The sequence below is a fragment of the Oncorhynchus mykiss genome, chromosome 27 (assembly GCF_057628025.1).
Source record: "Oncorhynchus mykiss isolate SJ-2025 chromosome 27, ASM5762802v1, whole genome shotgun sequence".
Taxonomy (NCBI): Eukaryota; Metazoa; Chordata; class Actinopteri; order Salmoniformes; family Salmonidae; genus Oncorhynchus; species Oncorhynchus mykiss.
In genome coordinates, this window is record NC_143048.1 from 29,618,460 (window position 1) to 29,638,289 (window position 19,830).

Here is a 19,830-nt window from a genome sequence, read left to right on the forward strand (position 1 = left end):
GAGTCGAAAGCTTTGGCCAGGTCAATGAATAGGGCTGCATAGTATTGTTTCTTATCGATGGCGGTTAAGATATCGTTTAGGACCTTGAGCGTGGCTGAGGTGCACCCATGACCAGCTCTGAAACCAGATTGCATAGCGGATAAGGTATGGTGGGATTCGAAATGGTTGGTAATCTGTTTGTCGACTTGGCTTTCGAATACTTTTTTTTAAGGCGGTTTGGAGCAGTAGCTTCATCCTTGTTGATATAGGACTCGTTTTACTGTAGATATAGATACTTTTGCATCGGTTTCCTCCAGCATCTTCAGAAGGTCCTTTCCTGTTGTTATGGGATTGCACCAAAGTACGTTCATCTCTAAGAGACTGAACGTGTCTCCTTCTTGAGCGGTATGACGTCTGTGTGGTCTTATGGTGTTTCTACTTGTGTACTATTGTTGAGGCACTGAGTTTGAAGGTAGGCCTTGAAATACATCCACAGGTACACCTACAATTGACTCAAATGATGTAAATTAACCAATCAGAAGCTTCTAAAGCCATGACATCATTTTCTGGACTTTTCCAAGCTGTTTAAAGGCACTGTCAACTTAGTGTATGTAAACTTTGGACCCACTGGAATTGTGATACAGTCAATTATACGTGAAATAATCTGTCTGCAAACAATTGTTGGAAAAATTACTTGTGTCATGCACAAAGTAGATGCCCTAACCAAAACTATAGTTTGTTAACAAGAAGTTGAAAAAGTGGTTGAAAAACTAGCTTTAATGATTCCAACATAAGTGTATGTAAACTTCTGACTTCAACTGTATGTGCCTTTACTCTTCACCCCTCGCTCCCTCTGTATTTTATCACTTGCCTCACACACTCCCGCCATCACAAGGCTCTCACTTAAACACTCCTTCCTTTAACAGTAACACCTCTTCCTAACACTCCCTCCCTCTCTCTATCACAAGGCCTCTCCCTTGCCTCACACACTCCCTCTCTATCACAAGGCCTCTCCCTTGCAAACTTCTACCCTATCCCCTCTCTGCTAGCGTCTCTGACACATGGAGAAGAGAAGTGCCAACCTGCCACACCACATTGGAGAACATGAGGCCCAGGGGCCAAGGATCCATCTATCTGGCCTGGGCACGGCTCCAGATGCTTCCTTTCTGCTTGATAAAACTAAATGCTTAATTGCCACCCTGCGTCTCACCAACAGTATATACTCTCACTCTCCATTATAAATAGTGTATTGCTTCTCCAGCAAGAGACATGCAGGGTATAGCCTTAAACATTTATTAATCATTCATATTTTGTTAAAGTGGTCTAAATTTAGAGCCATGCCATGACACACCACGGGGGAAGGACAACCCCTGTGGGAGCAAATTATATTTAGCTATGCATCCATGTCATCTCAAAGTGACAATGGCTAATAATGACAACATATATTTTCAATAATAGTTTTTAAATACCACGCAACAGGTAAAGTAGTCTGACAATTCATGTATGAACCAACTCATCATTGCCAACAATGCACAGATGAAAAATTCCCTCAATTGTATCAGTGACAGGGCAGGGAACAGATTACTTTTGTCCTGTCTCTAATACTGTACAATTATCCTCATGCAAATCATCTGCATGCTTGATTGCTCCGCTGAAATGCAAACTACACTCTTTCCTCTGTGGCCCATGTTCGCTTGGTGGTGGTTGACTCTCTCTCTGCTGTGCTGCTGTGGTGACAATAACAAGGCTCTCTCTCTTTCCGGGTACAAAGGCATGCCCTGATTGATAGTGAGAGAGAGAGACAGAACACCAGCCACTGGGGCTCTGGACACCTCTAGTCATTCAGAGGAGTGATGGGGATGGAGCAGAGTAACCTACAGTATGAGGAGAGGAATGGATGAGAAACTGGGGATCAGTTTCTGCTACTCCATTTTACAACAAGAATGGAGTGTCACGCCTGCTCCTGCTCTTCCTCCCCCTGGTGCTCGAGGGCGCCAGGATCCCCAGCATTACGCACTCAAGTCACCATCAGTACGCACACCTGCCTACCCCCGTCACACGCATCAGCGATCATTGGACTCACGTGGACTCAATTAGATGTGCCATGACTTTCCCTATATCTGTCTGTTCCCAAGCTCTGTTCCTTGCTTCGGGATTGATTGTCATATTACCCGTTACCCGTGTTACCCGTGTTCTGCTGCTGTTCCTGTCTTGTTCCATGTCTGTTCCCTATTAAATGATTGACTCCCTGTACCTGCTTCTCCTCTCCAGCGTCACTCCTTACATGGAGAGGGCAACATACAGTTGAAATCAGAAGTTTACATACACCTTAGCCAAATACACTGCTCAAAAAATAAAGGGAACACTAAAATAACACATCCTAGATCTGAATGACTGAAATATTCTTATTAAATACTTTTTTCTTTACATAGTTGAATGTGCTGACAACAAAATCACACAAAAATTATCAATGGAAATCAAATTTATCAACCCATGGAGGTCTGGATTTGGAGTCACACTCAAAATTAAAGTGGAAAACCTCACTACAGGCTGATCCAACTTTGATGTAATGTCCTTAAAATAAGTGAAAATGAGCCTCAGTAGTGTGTGTGGCCTCCATGTGCCTGTATGACCTCCCTACAACGCCTGGGTATGCTCCTGATGAGGTGGCGGATGGTCTCCTGAGGGATCTCCTCCCAGACCTGGACTAAAGCATCCGCCAACTCCTGGACAGTCTGTGGTGCAACGTAACGTTGGTGGATGGAGCGAGACATGATGACCCAGATGTGCTCAATTTGATTCAGGTCTGGGGAACGGGCGGGCCAGTCCATAGCATCAATGCCTTCCTCTTGCAGGAACTGCTGACACACTCCAGCAACATGAAGTCTAGCATTGTCTTGCATTAGGAGGAACCCAGGGCCAACCACACCAGCATATGGTCTCACAAGGGGTCTGAGGATCTCATCTCGGTACCTAATGGCAGTCAGGCTACCTCTGGCGAGCACATGGAGGGCTGTGCGGCCCCCCCCAAGGAAATGCCACCCCACACCATGACTGACCCACCAAACCGGTCATGCTGGAGGATGTTGCAGGCAGCAGAACGTTCTCCACAGTGTCTCCAGACTCTGTCACATCTGTCACATGTGCTCAGTGTGAACCTGCTTTCATCTGTGAAGAGCACAGGGCGCCAGTGGCGAATTTGCCAATCTTGGTGTTCTCTGGCAAATGCCAAACGTCCTGCACGGTGTTGGGCTGGTAGCAAAACCCCCACCTGTGGACGTTGGGCCCTCATACCACCCTCATGGAGTCTGTTTCTGACCGTTTGAGCAGACACATGGACATTTGTGGCCTGCTGGAGTTCATTTTGCAGGGCTCTGGCAGTGCTCCTCCTTGCACAAAAGTGGAGGTAGCGGTCCTGCTGCTGGGTTGTTGCCCTCCTACGGCCTCCTCCACATCTCCTGATGTACTGGCCTGTCTCCTAGTAGCGCTTCCATGCTTTGGACACTACGCTGACAGACACAGCATACCTTCTTTCCACAGCTCGCATTGATGTGCCATCCTGGAAGAGCTGCACTTCCTGAGCCACTTGTGTGGGTTGTAGACTCCGTCTCATGCTGCCACTAGAGTGAAAGCACCGCCAGCATTCAAAAGTGACCAAAACATCAGCCAGGAAGCATAGGAACTGAGAAGTGGTCTGTGGTCACCACCTGCAGAACCACTCCTTTATTGGGGGTGTCTTGCTAATTGCCTATAATTTCCACCTGTTGTCTATTCCATTTGCACAACAGCATGTGCAATTTATTGTCAATCAGTGTTGCTTCCTAAGTGGACAGTTTGATTTCACAGAAGTGTGATTGACTTGGAGTTACATTGTGTTGGTTAAGTGTTCCCTTTATTTTTTTGAGCAGTGTACATTTAAACTCAGTTTTTCACAATTCCTGACATTTAATTCTAGTAAAATGCCAGATTAGGTCAGTTAGGATCACCACTTTATTTTAAGGATGTGAAATGTCAGAATAATAGTAGAGATAATTATTTATTTCAGCTTTTATTTCTTTCATCACATTCCCAGTCGGTCAGAAGTTTACATACACTCAATTAGTATTTGGTGGCATTGCTTTAAAATTGCTTAACTTGGGTCAAACGTTTTGGGTAGCCTTCCACAAGCTTCCCACAATAAGTTGGGTGAATCTTGGCCCATTCCTCCTGACAGAGCTGGTGTAACTGAGTCAGGATTGTAGGCCTCCTTGCTCGCACACATTTTTTCAGTTCTGCCCACAGATTTTCTATAGGATTGAGGTCAGGCTTTGTGATGGCCACTCCATTACCTTGACTTTGTTGTCCTTAAGACATTTTGCCACAACTTTGGAAGTATGCTTGGGGTCTTTTGGAAGACCCATTTGCAACCAAGCTTTAACTTCCTGACTGATATTTTGAATTGTTGCTTCAAAATATACACATAATTTTACTCCCTCATGATGCCATCTATTTTGTGAAGTGCACCAGTCCCTCCTGCAGCAAAGCACCCCACAACATGATGCTGCCACCCCCGTGCTTTAAGGTTGGGATAGTGTTCTTTGGTTTGCAAGCCTCCCCCTTTTTCCTCCAAACATAACGATGGTCATTATGGCCAAACAGTTCTATTTTTGTTTCATCAGACCAGAGGATATTTCTCCAAAAAGTATAATCCTTGTCCCTATGTGTAGTTGCATTTTTTAAGGCGGTTTTGGAGCAGTGGTTTCTTCCTTGCTGAGCGGCCTTTCAGGTTATGTCGATATAGGACTCGTTTTACTGTGGATATAGATACTTTTGTACCCGTTTCCACCAGCATCTTCACAAGGTCCTTTGCTGTTGTTCTGGGATTGATTTGCACTTTTCGCACCAAAGTACATTCATCTCTAGGAGACAGAACGCGTCTCCTTCCTGAGCGGTATGACGGCTGCGTGGTCCCATGGTGTTTATACTAGAGGTCGACAGATTAATCGGAATGGCCAATTAATTAAGGCGGATTTCATAACAATCGGAAATTTGTATTTTTGGGCGCCGATTTTCAAATTTGTATTTTTTTATACCTTTATTTAACTAGGCAAGTCAGTTAAGAACACATTCTTATTTTCAATGACGGCCTAGGAACGGTGGGTTAACTGCCTCGTTCAGGGGCAGAACGACATATTTTCACCTTGTTAGCTCGGGGGATCCAATCTTGCAACCTTACTGTTAACTAGTCCAACGCAATAACGACCTGCCTCTCTCTCGTTGCACTCCACAAGGAGACTGCCTGTTACGAGAATGCAGTAAGCCAAGGTAAGTTGCTAGCTAGCATTAAACATATCTTAGAAAAAACAATCAATCATGTTCACTAGTTAACTACACATGGTTGATGATATTACTAGATATTATCTAGCGTGTCCTGCGTTGCATATAATCTGACTGAGCATACAAGCATACAAGTATCTAAGTATCTGACTGACCGGTGGTAGGCAGAAGCAGACACTTACACATTCATTCAAACAGCACTTTTGTGCGTTTGCCAGCAGCTCTTCGTTGTGCTTCAACCATTGCGCTGTTTATGACTTCAAGCTTATCAACTCCCGAGATGAGGCTGGTGTAACCGAAGTGAAATGGCTAGCTAGTTAGCGCGCGTTAATAGCGTTTCAAACGTCACTCGCTCTGAGCCTTCTAGTAGTTGTTCCCCTTGCTCTGCATGGGTAACGCTGCTTCGATGGAGGCTGTTGTCGTTGTGTTGCTGGTTCAAGCCCAGGGAGGAGCGAGGAGAGGGACGGAAGCTATACTGTTACACTGGCAATACTAAAGTGCCTATAAGAACAACCAATAGTCAAATGTTAATTAAATACAAATGGTATAGAGGGAAATAGTCCTATAATTCCTATAATAACTACAACCTAAAATATTCTTACCTGGGAATATTGAAGACTCATGTTAAAAGGAACCACCAGCTTTCATATGTTCTCATGTTCTGAGCAAGGAACTGAAACGTTAGCTTTCTTACATAGCACATATTGCACTTTTACTTTCTTCTCCAACACTTTATTTTTGCATTATTTAAACCAAATTGAACATGTTTCATTGTTTACTTGAGGCTAAATTGATTTTATTGATGTATTATATTAAATTAAAATAAGTGTTCATTCAGTATTGTCGTAATTGTCATTATTACAAATAAAAATAAAAAAAAAATCGTCATTGGCTTTTTTGGTCCTCCAATAATCGGTATCGGTGTTGAAAAATCATAATCGGTCGACCTCTAGTTTATACTTGCGTACTATTGTTTGTACAGATGAACGTGGTACCTTCAGGTGTTTGGAAATTGCTCCCAAGGATGAACCAGACTTGTGGAGGTCTACAATTTATTTTCTGAGGTCTTGGCTGATTTCTTTTGATTTTCCCATGATGTCAAGCAAAGAGGCACTGAGTTTGAAGGTAGGCCTTTAAATACATCCACAGGTACACCTCCAATTGACTCAAATTATGTCAATTAGCCTATCAGAAGCTTCTAAAGCCATGAATTTTCCAAACTGTTAAAAGGGACAGTCAACTTAGTGTATGTAAACTTCTGAGCCACTAGAATTGTGAAACAGTGAATTATATGTGAAATATTCTGTCTGTAAACAATTGTTGGAAAAATTACTTGTGTCATGCACACAGTAGATATCCTAACCGACTTGCAAATACTATAGTTTGTTAAGAAGACATTTGTGGAGTAATTTCAAAAACAAGTTTTAATGACTCCAACCTAAGTGTATGTAAACTTCTGACTTCAACTGTATATAAAGGGTAGATGCCTGTGAACTAAGGTAGCTCGTTATATACTTCTACACTGAAGCTCCAGTATTATTGTGTGTATAAACTAGTTGGGTTAGTCTGTGTCGGCTATGGCATCCCTGGCTTGGCCACCTGTGAGCAATCCTTCCCCTTTTAACCATGTGACCTGGCGCAGAACACACTCCCAGAGGGCTCTGGTTACCTGTTACTATGCCAACCAACGCATTTGAGAAGTGGGAAATGGCAGAGAGGCACCTGGGGTCTGCTGTATGTCAAGGTGTCATCCCTCCCCCTCCCTGTATGACTAACCCACAGAAGAGAGGAGAGGGAGGGAAGAGGCAAAGTACTAATGTAAACACACATTGGCAAGGTGAGGTAAGGGGAAACCTATGAGACATTTTCAGACCTCTTCGGGTTTCCCCTGTTTAAATGACAGTGGAAGATGAGAACTCCCCTCCATTAAAGGTCATATTGTAGCAGAACACGACACATCCTCCTATTGTATGGCACTGTGCATTGGGATGAGTCATTTTGTTTCATGATGAAAATCCAAGCACGTCCATCCATTTCATAATAACGACCATGAGCAATAGAAGTAATGTAATGAAGCACCTGAAACGTCTTCCTAAATCCATATTTACATTGAATCTAATTGCCTGTGAGTGTCCCTCCCTCCCTTCTTCCTTGGCGTAGTGCATCAGGCTGTAATCATGTCTTCCTGTGTCAGGAGCAGTTTAATTATTACCAGGCTACGCAGGTCTAACTGTGTGTTTGGATAGAAGAGTGTATTCACTCTAATATGCTACCTGATTAAAAACACCCCCTCTACATAATAACCAGCGTGTAGATATGTGGAGATCACATTCATATTCCTGTTCTGACAGAGCAGACCAAGACGGAGCCCACACCAGCCTACAGTACTCTACCGTGGGTGCTTAATAAACACACGCGCACACATAAAAGACAGAAGGGGTGTGTCAGACCTCTCGCTCTTTCCCATTCATACATGCACGCAAGCAACTTCAGCAGAGACCTTTACACGAAAATAGGTACAGTCACTTCCGGAACAGCAAATGACTCACTATATATCTGACACATAGATGCTGTCAGACCTCAGTCAAACACACCACACTACTCAGAGCTACAGAGCCTATTCAGATTAGCCACCCATTTCCAGACTAGGTATTTCAGTAAGACATTTCAGCAGGATAATACAAATTTTCAGAGGGGTATTTCTAGGAATTCTAGAAAATAGAAACAGCAGTGGTCAACCAAACATAAGCCTGGGGATTAGATTCAATAGCCAAGTCCAAGTTTCCTGACAATGTGAAACTCTCCATAACAGACTCCTGTAAAGCAGGCAGGCATGTGGTTGCCTTGAACATGCTCTCTCACTCTCTCGGTTTCTTGGCAGGTTGTGATAGCCCCATGCCATGTCACGTTGAGGTCTATAAATAGCCTGTTGCTGTGTCAGTAATTCACTAGCCTTCCATGATGTATGTGTGTGTGCGTGTGTGTGTGTGTGTGTGTGTGAGGTAATGAACATAGTCAAGGACTGCCATGGTAAAGATAAAGACTGGGGTCAAGTGGAGACACGTTGGCTCAGATAACTCTGGAGATAACCCTTAGTGGAAGACCATAAAGTTGACCTCTGAACACAAATGGTGAGATGAGAGAGTGAAGTACTTTTTAGCCGGATTAGTAAGGGTGTTGGTAGGTGGTAGAATACATTCTGGTCGCATGTTAACCTTGTTAACCAGGCTGGAGAATGAGATGAGGGGGTGCTAACCCCCCACAAAAGTACAAAGAAAAAAAGCATGCACACCAAACCCCACAGAGGAAATTATCACAAGTTAGCAGAGCTACAGGCCTCAACAGGCCTCTAAACTACAACTAATTTGGTTGCATATGCAACTAAATATTTTGCTGTTTGCTGACAACACGACGGTGGTAGGCCTGATCACCAATGACGATGAGACAGCCTTTAGGGAAGAGGTCAGTGACCTGGCAGTGTGGGGCCATGACATCAACCTTTCCCACAACGTCAGCAAGACAAAGGAGCTGAAACGGGAGGGCCGAGCACGGCCCCATCGTCAGGGCTGTAGTGGAGTGGGTCGAGAGCTTCAAGTTCCTTGTGTCCACGTCACTAAGCATATGTACAACGTCATCAGAGCATGCTGCATGCTGAACGCGAAACTAGAGAGCTTGGTTTGTTTTTGAAAGTTTCTGGAAAAGTGTTTTCTTGAAGAGAAAAACATTTATTAACTAACCTACCTGTTTAATTTAAATATTGTGATGGGGTTATGCTCAGTTGCTGGGACCAATACTCTCTGTCCTGGGATACTGCCAAACCCTAAAGTCTGAAGAGCTGCTGCTTAGTGAAGCAGTTAGCCTAGCTGCTAGCTATATAGCTAGCCAGGTTTCCATGACAGTCGGTGAGCTGTGCTGGCTGGAACTGCGTTGAATACCAGCTTTAGCATACGTTGCTATCATAACATATACCAAAGTATAAAATCTTTGAAATTGTTGCATGTTGTGTTTATATTTTTGTTCAGTGTAGAATAACTATGTATGCGGATCATTCCAAACTCTACATGTCAGCACCCAAAGCCAGTGAGCTCTGAAATTCTAAATAAGGAGTTACAGTCAGTTTCAGAACTGCTCTTAAATATAATTAAATCTAAAAGCAATGTATTTGGTTCAAAACATTCTCTAAGACCTAAACCTCAACTGGAGTTGTGTAGAAATGGTGTGACCATTGAGTAAGTTGAGGAAGCTGAAATCCTAGGTATAACAATGGATGGTCAATTATTATGGGCAAGTCATATTGACAAAGTTGTTGTGAAGATGGGGAGGGTCTGTTATAAAAAAAAAAAAGCTGCAGCTGGCTCAAAACAGAGCTGCACACTTTCCGCTTAGCTTCACATACAGAACTAACAAATTCTTGTTTTTGTGAGAAATATTATTGTATTGAAATGTCCAAATTGTTTGAATAATCAACTTACATATAGCTCTAAAATACATACTTACCGCACCAGGAGTCTCTTCACAGTCCCCAAATTCAAGGCAACGCACAGTATTATACAGAGCCATGTTCACATGAAACTCGATTCCATCTGAAATTACTCTGGCAAACAGCAAAATAAGCTTTAAAGCACTAATAAAACAACGCCTCACAGTACGACGCCTCTCCTCTATCTGACCTTCAAAAGATGGTGCTGACAGAGATGGTCGCCATGCATCGAGTCCTTAGGAAACTTGCAGTATTTCATTTTTTATGTATTATTTCTTACATTGTTACCCCAGGAAATCTTAAATCTAATTACATACAGCTGGGAAGAACTATTGGATATAAGAGCAACGTCAACTTCCCAACATTACGACCAGGAATACGACGCCTCTCCTCTATCTGACCTTCAAAAGATGGTGCTGACAGAGATGGTCGCCATGTATCGAGTCCTTAGGAAACTTGCAGTATTTCATTTTTTATGTATTATTTCTTACATTGTTACCCCAGGAAATCTTAAATCTAATTACATACAGCTGGGAAGAACTATTGGATATAAGAGCAACGTCAACTTCCCAACATTACGACCAAGAATACGACTTTCCTGAAGCTGATCATCTGTTTGAACCACCACCAAGGACAATGAATCTAAGGGGCGGATGAAGCGGCCTCCTGGTCAGGCTCCGTAGACGTGCACATTGCCCACCGCTCCCGAGTATACTACTCACCAATGTCCAGTCTCTTGACAACAAGGTAGACATAATTCGAGCAAGGATTGCTTTCCAGAGAGACATCAGAGATTGTAACATTCTCTGTTTTACGGAAACATGGCTCTCTCTGGATATGTTGTCAGAATCGGTTCAGCCACTGTGCTTCTCCATGCATCGCGCCAACAGAGATGAACACCTATCTGGGAAGAGGAAGGGCGTTGGTGTTTATGAATAACGACTCATGGTGTAATCATAAAAACATACAGGAACTCAAGTCCTTCTGCTCACCCAACCTATAATTCTTTACAATCAAATGCCGGCCATATTACCTTCCAAGAGAATTCTCGTCAGTTATCGTCACAGCGGTGTACATTCCCCCTCAAGCAGATACCAAGCTGGAACACAAGGAACTTAACTGGACTCTATGTAAACTGGAAACCATATATCCTGAGGCTGCATTTAGTGTAGCTGTTGATTTTAACAAAGCAAATAGATAGAAAGAGAGACACACAGAGAAAGAGAGAGACAGGAAGATAGATAGAGAGAGAGAGAGAGAGAGAGAGAGAGAGAGAGAGAGAGAGAGAGAGAGAGAGAGAGAGAGAAAATCCAGATGACATATCTGTTTCCAGAGCCTATTCCTGGTCTACCTTCCGGCTCTCCAGAGCTTTGTCCTGCTGCTCCTGCCAAGGGCCCTGCCTGCATGCCTGCCTGCCTGCTCTCTGTGGAGATGGGAACGTTTCCAGGGAAGGTGTGTGACAACACTCCCGGTAAAACCTCCTAGCTCCCCAACATCCTCATCTCCCTTGCTTTGCTAAACATGCCATGAAAGAGAGAGAATGAGAGATAGAAAAGGAGAGAGAGAAAGAGAGAGAGTGGAGAGAAAGATAGGGATCCTGCCTGCCTTCAAATAAACCGCCTGAGTTCAATATGACACCACTCCCCCTAACACTCTCAAAGGCAGAAGTTGCACGCGAGAGCACAGCATATATCCCAGTCGTTCTTGTTGTTGTATATTCTAGTATCAAAAAGCACACAGAGAAACGCTGCTATACCGTACACTATTTAGGGGCTTCCATTGTGTGCTTTAAAGTGAGTCCAAAAGCAGCAGAATGTCACACATTTAAGAGCAAAGCTAATAATCACTATGATGAATGAGTAACGTCAAAAAAAATACAGAGGTAAATAAATCTCTCAGCTAATAAAGACAAAGAGGGTTTTGTTTCTATTCTTTCTCTCATAATTCACTAGAAAGACTGCCAAGACAGAACCAAAGAAAGGCCACTTGGTTTAGAGAGATCTAAAATAGGGAAGGGCTTATAAGAGCATATGGAGTGACCGGGAGCCAGTTCAATACGGGGGAGCAGCGTGTAATTTGTATGATTAAATTATATGCTAGATTACCGAGAAAGCTCGGAAAGCCTCAAATCTCATTCCTCCAATTCCAGCCCATCAAGGAAATATTAGAAATACGAAAGGAAACTAAATGGGACGTGTCAACGTTTTACACTCCTTCCCTCCATCCGCCCTCCTCATCCTCCTCCACCCAGAATAAACCATTAGGCAGTTAAGTGCCGGGACGCCAAGGAAAAGATAACTAAAGGTGTCGGTGACAGGCTTGTGCCTTTCCCTTCACCCTGAACATGCAGAATGGGAGCAGGCTCAACTCGTTTTTCCAAGGCTACCATAGTCAGTTAGTCAGTCACCTGATTCCAACTGATAGTGCTGTCGACTGATGAGCACCAATATGGGGGATAGCGGTGGGTAAACAAACAGCCAAACTACCACCCCCCAACCACCTGTAAGAGTGAAAAGGAGGTAGATGCTACCTGCTAGTAGATCATCCCTATCTATCTCCCACTGAATCAGCAAGCACAGCTCCTTGCCTCCGGTCTCCTCCCACGCCCCAACTGTCACTCCGGGAGGCAAAATAACGTCAATGAGACAGCTCAGTAAAATCTCACCATTTTAACAACCCCAGCAGACATAGACTTCACTGGGAATAGGTGATAGAGAGAGAGAGTCTACAATCTCCAGCAGGTCTCAGACTGGATCTGGACTGACTCCATCCGGGCTGAGCCAATTTAGCAGCAATGACACAACACAAGACATCCCATCTAAACAATGCAACAAGGTCAGATTTAATCTACAGCAAACAAGTCTGTCCGCTTTAATCTGTGGAAAGAACCAGCATCCTGGGAGATTCACTGATAGCTAACAAAGCTGCTTAAAAAAATTGCATGTAATATGTGCAAGAGGTTGTTTTAAACTCCTACGATTGTGAGACTGGAAGGAAGGGGTTTGATGAATACAGGCCACATAACCGATGACATTGTGGCCAGTCTAAGGATACATTTCCTCAAAGTAGTCGATGTGTGGAGGCTGTAGGATGTCGAGAGCCGAGAGCACCTGTGGAGAGGAGAGGAGGTCAGGCACGTCTGTAGGGAGCGGAGGGTGAGAGGGATCAGAGAGAGAGAGAGAATAGGAAAGGACAGAGAGGAAGAAACAAGGTTCGGCGGTGACAGGTGGAAGAGAAGGAAAGAGGGAGGGATCAAAAGAGGTAGGGGCATTGACATTGAGGTGGGAGGAGGGAGGCTGTCCACCCACTCACATTATCATGTTTGAAGAAGCACAGCATCTTCAGCTCGCGGAAGACCCTCTTACAGGAGACGAGGTTCTGGAAGACGTTGGGCATCTTTTTGAGGGCGACGCGCTTTCCATCCCGGGGGTCCGTCACTGACCTGGAGTGGAGGAAGAGGATCAGAGCATGAGACCCTCACAGACAGCACACAGCAAGCTCCTGCCATATTCATGTAGTTGCTGCCCGGTCCCTTATTCAGAGTGAGTGGGAATACAATAAGGGATTAAAAACAATAGCATGAACAAACAAGCATAGTCCCTAAGAAATTATCAATACTAACAGTGCAATGAGAGCAATAAGTGCAGGGGTGCTGCTTTGGTTAAGCTACTAGAGGTACTATCATCTTAGCAGGGATGAGATTTGTTTACACTACTAAAGGTACTATCATCTTAGCAGGGGTGCGATTTGGTTACACTACTAAAGGTACTCTCATCTTAGCAGGGGTGCTGCTTTGGTTAAGCTACTAGAGGTACTATCATCTTAGCAAGGGTGCGATTTGTTTACACTACTAAAGGTACTATCGTCTTAGCAGGGGTGCTGCTTTGGTTACGCTACTAGAGGTACTATCATCTTAGCAGGGGTGCGATTTGTTTACACTACTAAAGGTACTATCATCTTAGCAGGGGTGCGTTTTGTTTACACTACTAAAGGTACTATCATCTTAGCAGGGATGAGATTTGTTTACACTACTAAAGGTACTATCATCTTAGCAGGGGTGCTGCTTTGGTTACACTACTAAAGGTACTATCATCTTAGCAGGGGTGCTGCTTTGGTTACGCTACTAGAGGTACTATCATCTTAGCAGGGGTGCTGCTTTGGTTACACTACTAAAGGTACTATCATCTTAGCATGGGTGCTGCTTTGGTTACGCTACTAGAGGTACTATTATCTTAGCAGGGGTGCGATTTGGTTACACTACTAAAGGTACTATCATCTTAGCAGGGGTGCTGCTTTGGTTACACTACTAAAGGTACTATCATCTTAGCATGGGTGCTGCTTTGGTTAAGCTACTAGAGGTACTATTATCTTAGCAGGGGTGCGATTTGGTTACACTACTAAAGGTACTATCTTCTTAGCAGGGATGCGATTGGTTTACACTACTAAAGGTTCCCTCATCTTAGCAGGGATGCAATTGGTTTCCTGCATTAAATAGCAATATTTATTACATTTTTCTTAAAAGGATAACAATCATCTAACTCCAGCCTTAAGAGGGAGATTAAGGCAAAGCACTTTACAATTCCCATCAGCAGAAAACAGCAAGGTTGTGAAATAGGGGTTATTTATTTCCACTGAGATGGAGGTCATTGAGGCACACTGTGTAGTTTGTCAACATGCATCTAATGTAACACGAACTAGAACATCCTAAACCCCTGACACACACACACACACACACACGAGAATAAATGTAGTATTTATAAATCCACATAATCACTCAGATGATGTGTGAAAGGTAATAAAAGTTATTAACAAAGTGTGGAGATGAGAAGACAGTTTGATCTGATGTAGAGTATACGGTAAATAGTTAACTGGATGAAATATTTGTTTCATTTATCATGCCTGCAATTATGCCGCAGATGGATCATTAACAGACAGGCAGATTTCAGACACACACACACACACACACGCACACGCACACACACACACACACACAGGGCTGCAGTTTAAGCGCCTCTCCCCAGGTGATCTAAGTAGATGGAGCAGAGAGCCACATGAGTGAGACAGGCCAGACACCACTGGCACCCACATCTCACTTAAAGGAAACACACACAAAGACACAAACACACACACACACACGCGCGCACACAGACACACACACACACACACTTTCGTACACTGCAGTACCCCACAGAGTTGCACACAAACTCACGTTTACCAATATACCCATGAACCCTCTCTCACACACACACAGATAGGTCGAGAGATGAGAGGCAGCACCTTGAGGATCTCTCAGACCCTCACAGTTTTTAATCAGCAAGCCTTTTGGAGATGAAACGCTTTCCCAAAATAATATTATCCCCCACTTCAAACAGAGCAGGAAAAATAAACCCTAAAAGCATAAGAGTTTAATCTAAGAAGAAAAGGCTGGTTCCACACATTATTTCCTTCTTCCAGAATGGCCAGGAATGAAAAATGGATCCGTCGATTGTGGTTTGATTCAAACCTTCTGCCATGCAGCAAGTCTTCTGATATGGGCCGACAGGGTACTTGCAGATCAAGGAATCACTGGGAAAGAGTACGGAGAGGCGTGGGGGGAATTCAAGGGGGAGGGGGGTCCTGATGACATTTTTCTTTTGGATAGACCGACTACGCACTGACACACAGTGACAAGTTCAGATGAGAGCCAAGGGAACCCCCATTGGAACTCAGGGCTGAAACCTGCCTGGCCTACCTGATATTGTCATAAATACAATGTACAGCTGCCTCCACTCAGTGGCAATGGCTGCTGAAACAGTCTGCATCTCTGGCAGAACAATAAATTGTGTGGTTGAGACCTGTGTGCTGTGCTGCCTGCTATCCACTGCCCAAATCATGCAAGAATCCAATTCAATACCGCACACGAAAGTGAGCATAACATGATGTATAATTTGAATTTTTAAGACAACACCTACGAATGTTTTAACCTCTTTGATCTCTAGGGGCGCTATTTCATTTTTGGATAAAAAACGTTCCCGTTTTAAGCGCGATATTTTGTCACGAAAAGATGCTCGACTATGCATATTCTTGACAGTTTTTGAAAGAAAACACTCTGAAGTTTCAGAATCTGCAAAGATATTGTCTGTAAGTGCCCCAGAACTCATTCTACAGGCGAAACCAAGATGATGCGTCAACCAGGAAATTAGCAGAATTTCTGAAGCTCTGTTTTCCATTGTCTCCTTATATGGCTGTGATTGCGCAAGGAATGAGCCTACACTTTCTGTCGTTCCCCCTAGCAGCATTGTGACGTATTTGTAGGCATATCATTGGAAGATTGACCATAAGAGACTACATTTTCCAAGTGTCCGCCTTGTGTCCTGCGTGGAATTCGGTGCGCAATTGCCAGCTGCTTGTACTTTTCCATTTGATTGAGGGGAGAAACCATGCTTCCATGAACGATATATCATTGAAGAGATATGTGAAAAACACCTTGAGGATTGATTCTAAACAACGTTTGCCATGTTTTCAGTCGATATTATGGAGTTAATTTGGAAAAAAGTTCGCGTTTTGAGGACTGAATTTTCGTTTTTTTTTGGTAGCCAAATGTGATGTATAAAACGGAGCTATTTCTAATACACAAAGAATCTTTTGGGAAAAAACTGAGCATCTGCTATCTAACTGAGAGTATCCCCATTGAAAACATCAGAAGTTCTTCAAAGGTAAAAGATTTTATTTGAAGGCTTTTATGTTTTTGTTGAAATGTTGCGTGCTGGATGCTAATGCTAATGCTAACGCTAAATGCTACGCTAGCTAGCTACTTTTACACAAATTATTGTTTTCCTATGGTTGAGAAGCATATTTTGAAAATCTGAGATGACAGTGTTGTTTACAAAAGGCTAAGCTTGAGAGATGGCATATTTATTTCATTTCATTTGCGATTTTCATGAATAGTTAACGTTGCGTTATGTTAATGAGCTTGAGTCTGTATTCCTGATACCGGATCCGGGATGGGGAGATCAGAGAGGTTAAATATACCATCTTGTTTTCGATGGGGTCTTGTGCTGCATACATTTGATAATGCAATATCCCAACCTCCATGTAGTAACCTGTACACCTCAGTGGAATAACATATACACACACCTCAGTGGAATAACCTATACACACCTCAGTGGAATAACATATACACACCTCAGTGGAGTAACCTGTACACACCTCAGTGGAGTAACCTGTACACACCTCAGTGGAGTAACCTGTACACACCTCAGTGGAGTAACCTGTACACACCTCAGTGGAATAACCTGTACACACCTCAGTGGAATAACATATACACACCTCAGTGGAATAACCTATACACACCTCAGTGGAGTAACCTATACACACCTCAGTGGAGTAACCTATACACACCTCAGTGCAGTAACCTGTACACACCTCAGTGGATTAACCCATACACACCTCAGTGGAATAACCTATACACGCCTCAGTGGAATAACCTATACACGCCTCAGTGGAATAACCTATACACACCTCAGTGGAATAACCTGTACACCTCAGTAGAGTAACCTGTACACACCTCAGTGGAATAACATATACATACCTCAGTGGAATAACATATACACACCTCAGTGGAATAACATATACACACCTCAGTGGAATAACCTGTACACACCTCAGTGGAATAACATATACATACCTCAATGGAATAACCTATACACGCCTCAATGGAGTAACCTATACACACCTCAGTGGAGTAACGTATACACACCTCAGTGGAGTAACCTATACACACCTCAGTGGAGTAACCTATACGCACATCAGTGGAGTAACCTATACACACCTCAGTGGAATAACCTATACACACCTCAGTGGAATAACCTATACACACCTCAGTGGAGTAACCTATACATCTCAGTGGAATAACCTGTACACAACAGTGGAATAACCTGTACACCTCAGTGGAATAACCTGTACACCTCAGTGGAATAACCTATACACACCTCAGTGGAGTAACCAGTACATCAGTAGACTCCTCTGTTTCCTGTTTAAAATATATTTTGAGATATATGTTTTAATGCCAGCTTGCTGTTTCAAGCATCAACTTTACAGGGAACGTACTTGCAAATGGGCCACAGTTCATCCTGTCCCATCGTTACATTTCATTAAACAACAGGTGGGTCTAATCCTGAATGCTGATTGGTTAAAACCGCATTCCAGCTGGTGTCTATTCCACAAGTTGCCACAGGCTAAATCTATGATGTTAAAATGCCCATTTACTCTGTTCCATCTGACTGCACAATCCACTGTCTCATCAGCCCAGCCAGCCACTATAAAAAGCATCTAGACATTATCTCACATGTTTTTCCAACTTTGTCTCGGGCCTAACAATACACGTGCCAATATATCCTCCAAACACCGGCTTCTCGGGCATTATCACTTAAACAACAACAGTGTCATATTCAGATGAATCAAACAAAGGCATGTTTGAAATGTCAATAATCATGATATTTCTTGCTTCACACCAAATGAGATCACACAGCGACCTGGTCAATTTCGTGACAGCAACAAGCCTTATTTTCCACCGCGAAGTTAACGCCATCGATAATGCATTTGAAGGCATATTTTAGACCCCAAAAAAAGGGGAGGCAGAAGGGAGAAGCAGAAGATATCTCATCTGTTTATTATTAATACATGGTGTGTTTCAGGCTGCTAGTGAAGGATCTGCAGTCCCAGCAGCAACATTTTGTGGTTTCTGTCTCAACCATCAAGTAGCACAGACAGCAGCTGCCTGCCTGCCTCTCCCCCAGCCTGCATGCTCATCATAACCACTGTAGCTCTCTCTCTCTTCACAAACACAGGAATGCTTTTACTATAGTTGCTGTGTGTGTGTCCTGGCTGGGAGGGAGGGACAGGTAAACATCCCTCTGAATAAACCAGCATTAGGCCTGACCTGACCTGTCACTGTCCACACTGCAGCCCACAGCTACAAATCACACTCACACTGGATCTGGTTCCACCCCGGTACTGTGAGCTCAGAAGAACAGGCAGAAGTAACTCCACATTACACTCAAACATTGGGAGGTTTCATTCTCCTCATTAATCAAAAGCAGAAGTGTTGAGTAATTCACTAGTCAACAGTGGGGCGTCAGCATTGCCCCTTGCTTACATGCCACCTAGCAGATGCATGGTTTAATCATTATGATGAAAACCATGTTCATACATACATACATACATACATATACCCAATAATCCCCACCCCCCCGCTGTCATTTTCCATATACTTGTTACTAGCCATGGTAGGGTGACTGTTGCAGAAACCCCACAGGTGGGTAAAAGGTCAATGCCCTCATGACCAGACTCCAGCAGCTAATGGAAAAATAGTGGGGGTGACTCAACATGCACCTGTGACAACAACTAACACTATATAATGCCAGCACAGAGAACAGCACAGTGTGAGTCGTCCTCTGCAGGCAGAAACAGTTTGACCCAACCTTTGTTATAGAGAAGAAAAGCAAGTTTAGTCCCACAATAGCCACAATGACCACAAAACAAATGCCTGTTTGTTAATGTACAACTCAGATAAAGGCAGTAGCTTAGATTGCTGACATATTTATATTAAAGTTTGCGTTCAATGCTGCTAAATCGTTGCCGCCACTCCAAATTACAAACATTTCTGAAAATAATATTCTGGATGGTAAAACGTTCCCAGTGTAAACTTAAACGACTAAAACCAGATATAAAAGTATTTAGAAAAGATCAATCCTAAAATATCATGGCATTGATTGAGTTATGTTTGAGTCACTCAGATAGCATAACAACACGGTATAAGCTATGGCACCCCCTGTCTATTCAAGCAAACCGAACAGAGCAACTGCTAACTTTGCCTGGAACAGTTCAGTCACTACTTATTTGAAACAACCCCCTTCTCTGTAAGAAAAAGTATGTGCCTAAACGATAGGAAACAACACATAAACCAAACACAAGGCTAGAGCTGGGGGAGTCTGTTAGCTGTAGCCCTGGGACAGCGAGGTGGACCACAAAAGGCAGGCTGCCCCTTTGAAAGTGAAACCTGAGTGGACACAGAG

The 19,830-nt window shown here is 43.4% G+C and overlaps 1 protein-coding gene across 1 annotated transcript in view; it reads right to left on the bottom strand.

The window, feature by feature from the left end:
• The window catches only part of LOC110507903 (serine/threonine-protein kinase NLK), a 91,301-nt gene that overhangs the window by 40,482 nt on the left and 30,989 nt on the right, over positions 1 to 19,830 (bottom strand). The window contains exons 2-3 of the mRNA XM_036964616.2: positions 13,088 to 13,217; positions 12,830 to 12,885 (exon numbers count right to left, since the gene is read on the bottom strand). Coding sequence (XP_036820511.1) covers positions 12,830 to 12,885; positions 13,088 to 13,217 — 186 coding nt within the window. The remainder of the gene's footprint in view (positions 1 to 12,829; positions 12,886 to 13,087; positions 13,218 to 19,830) is intronic.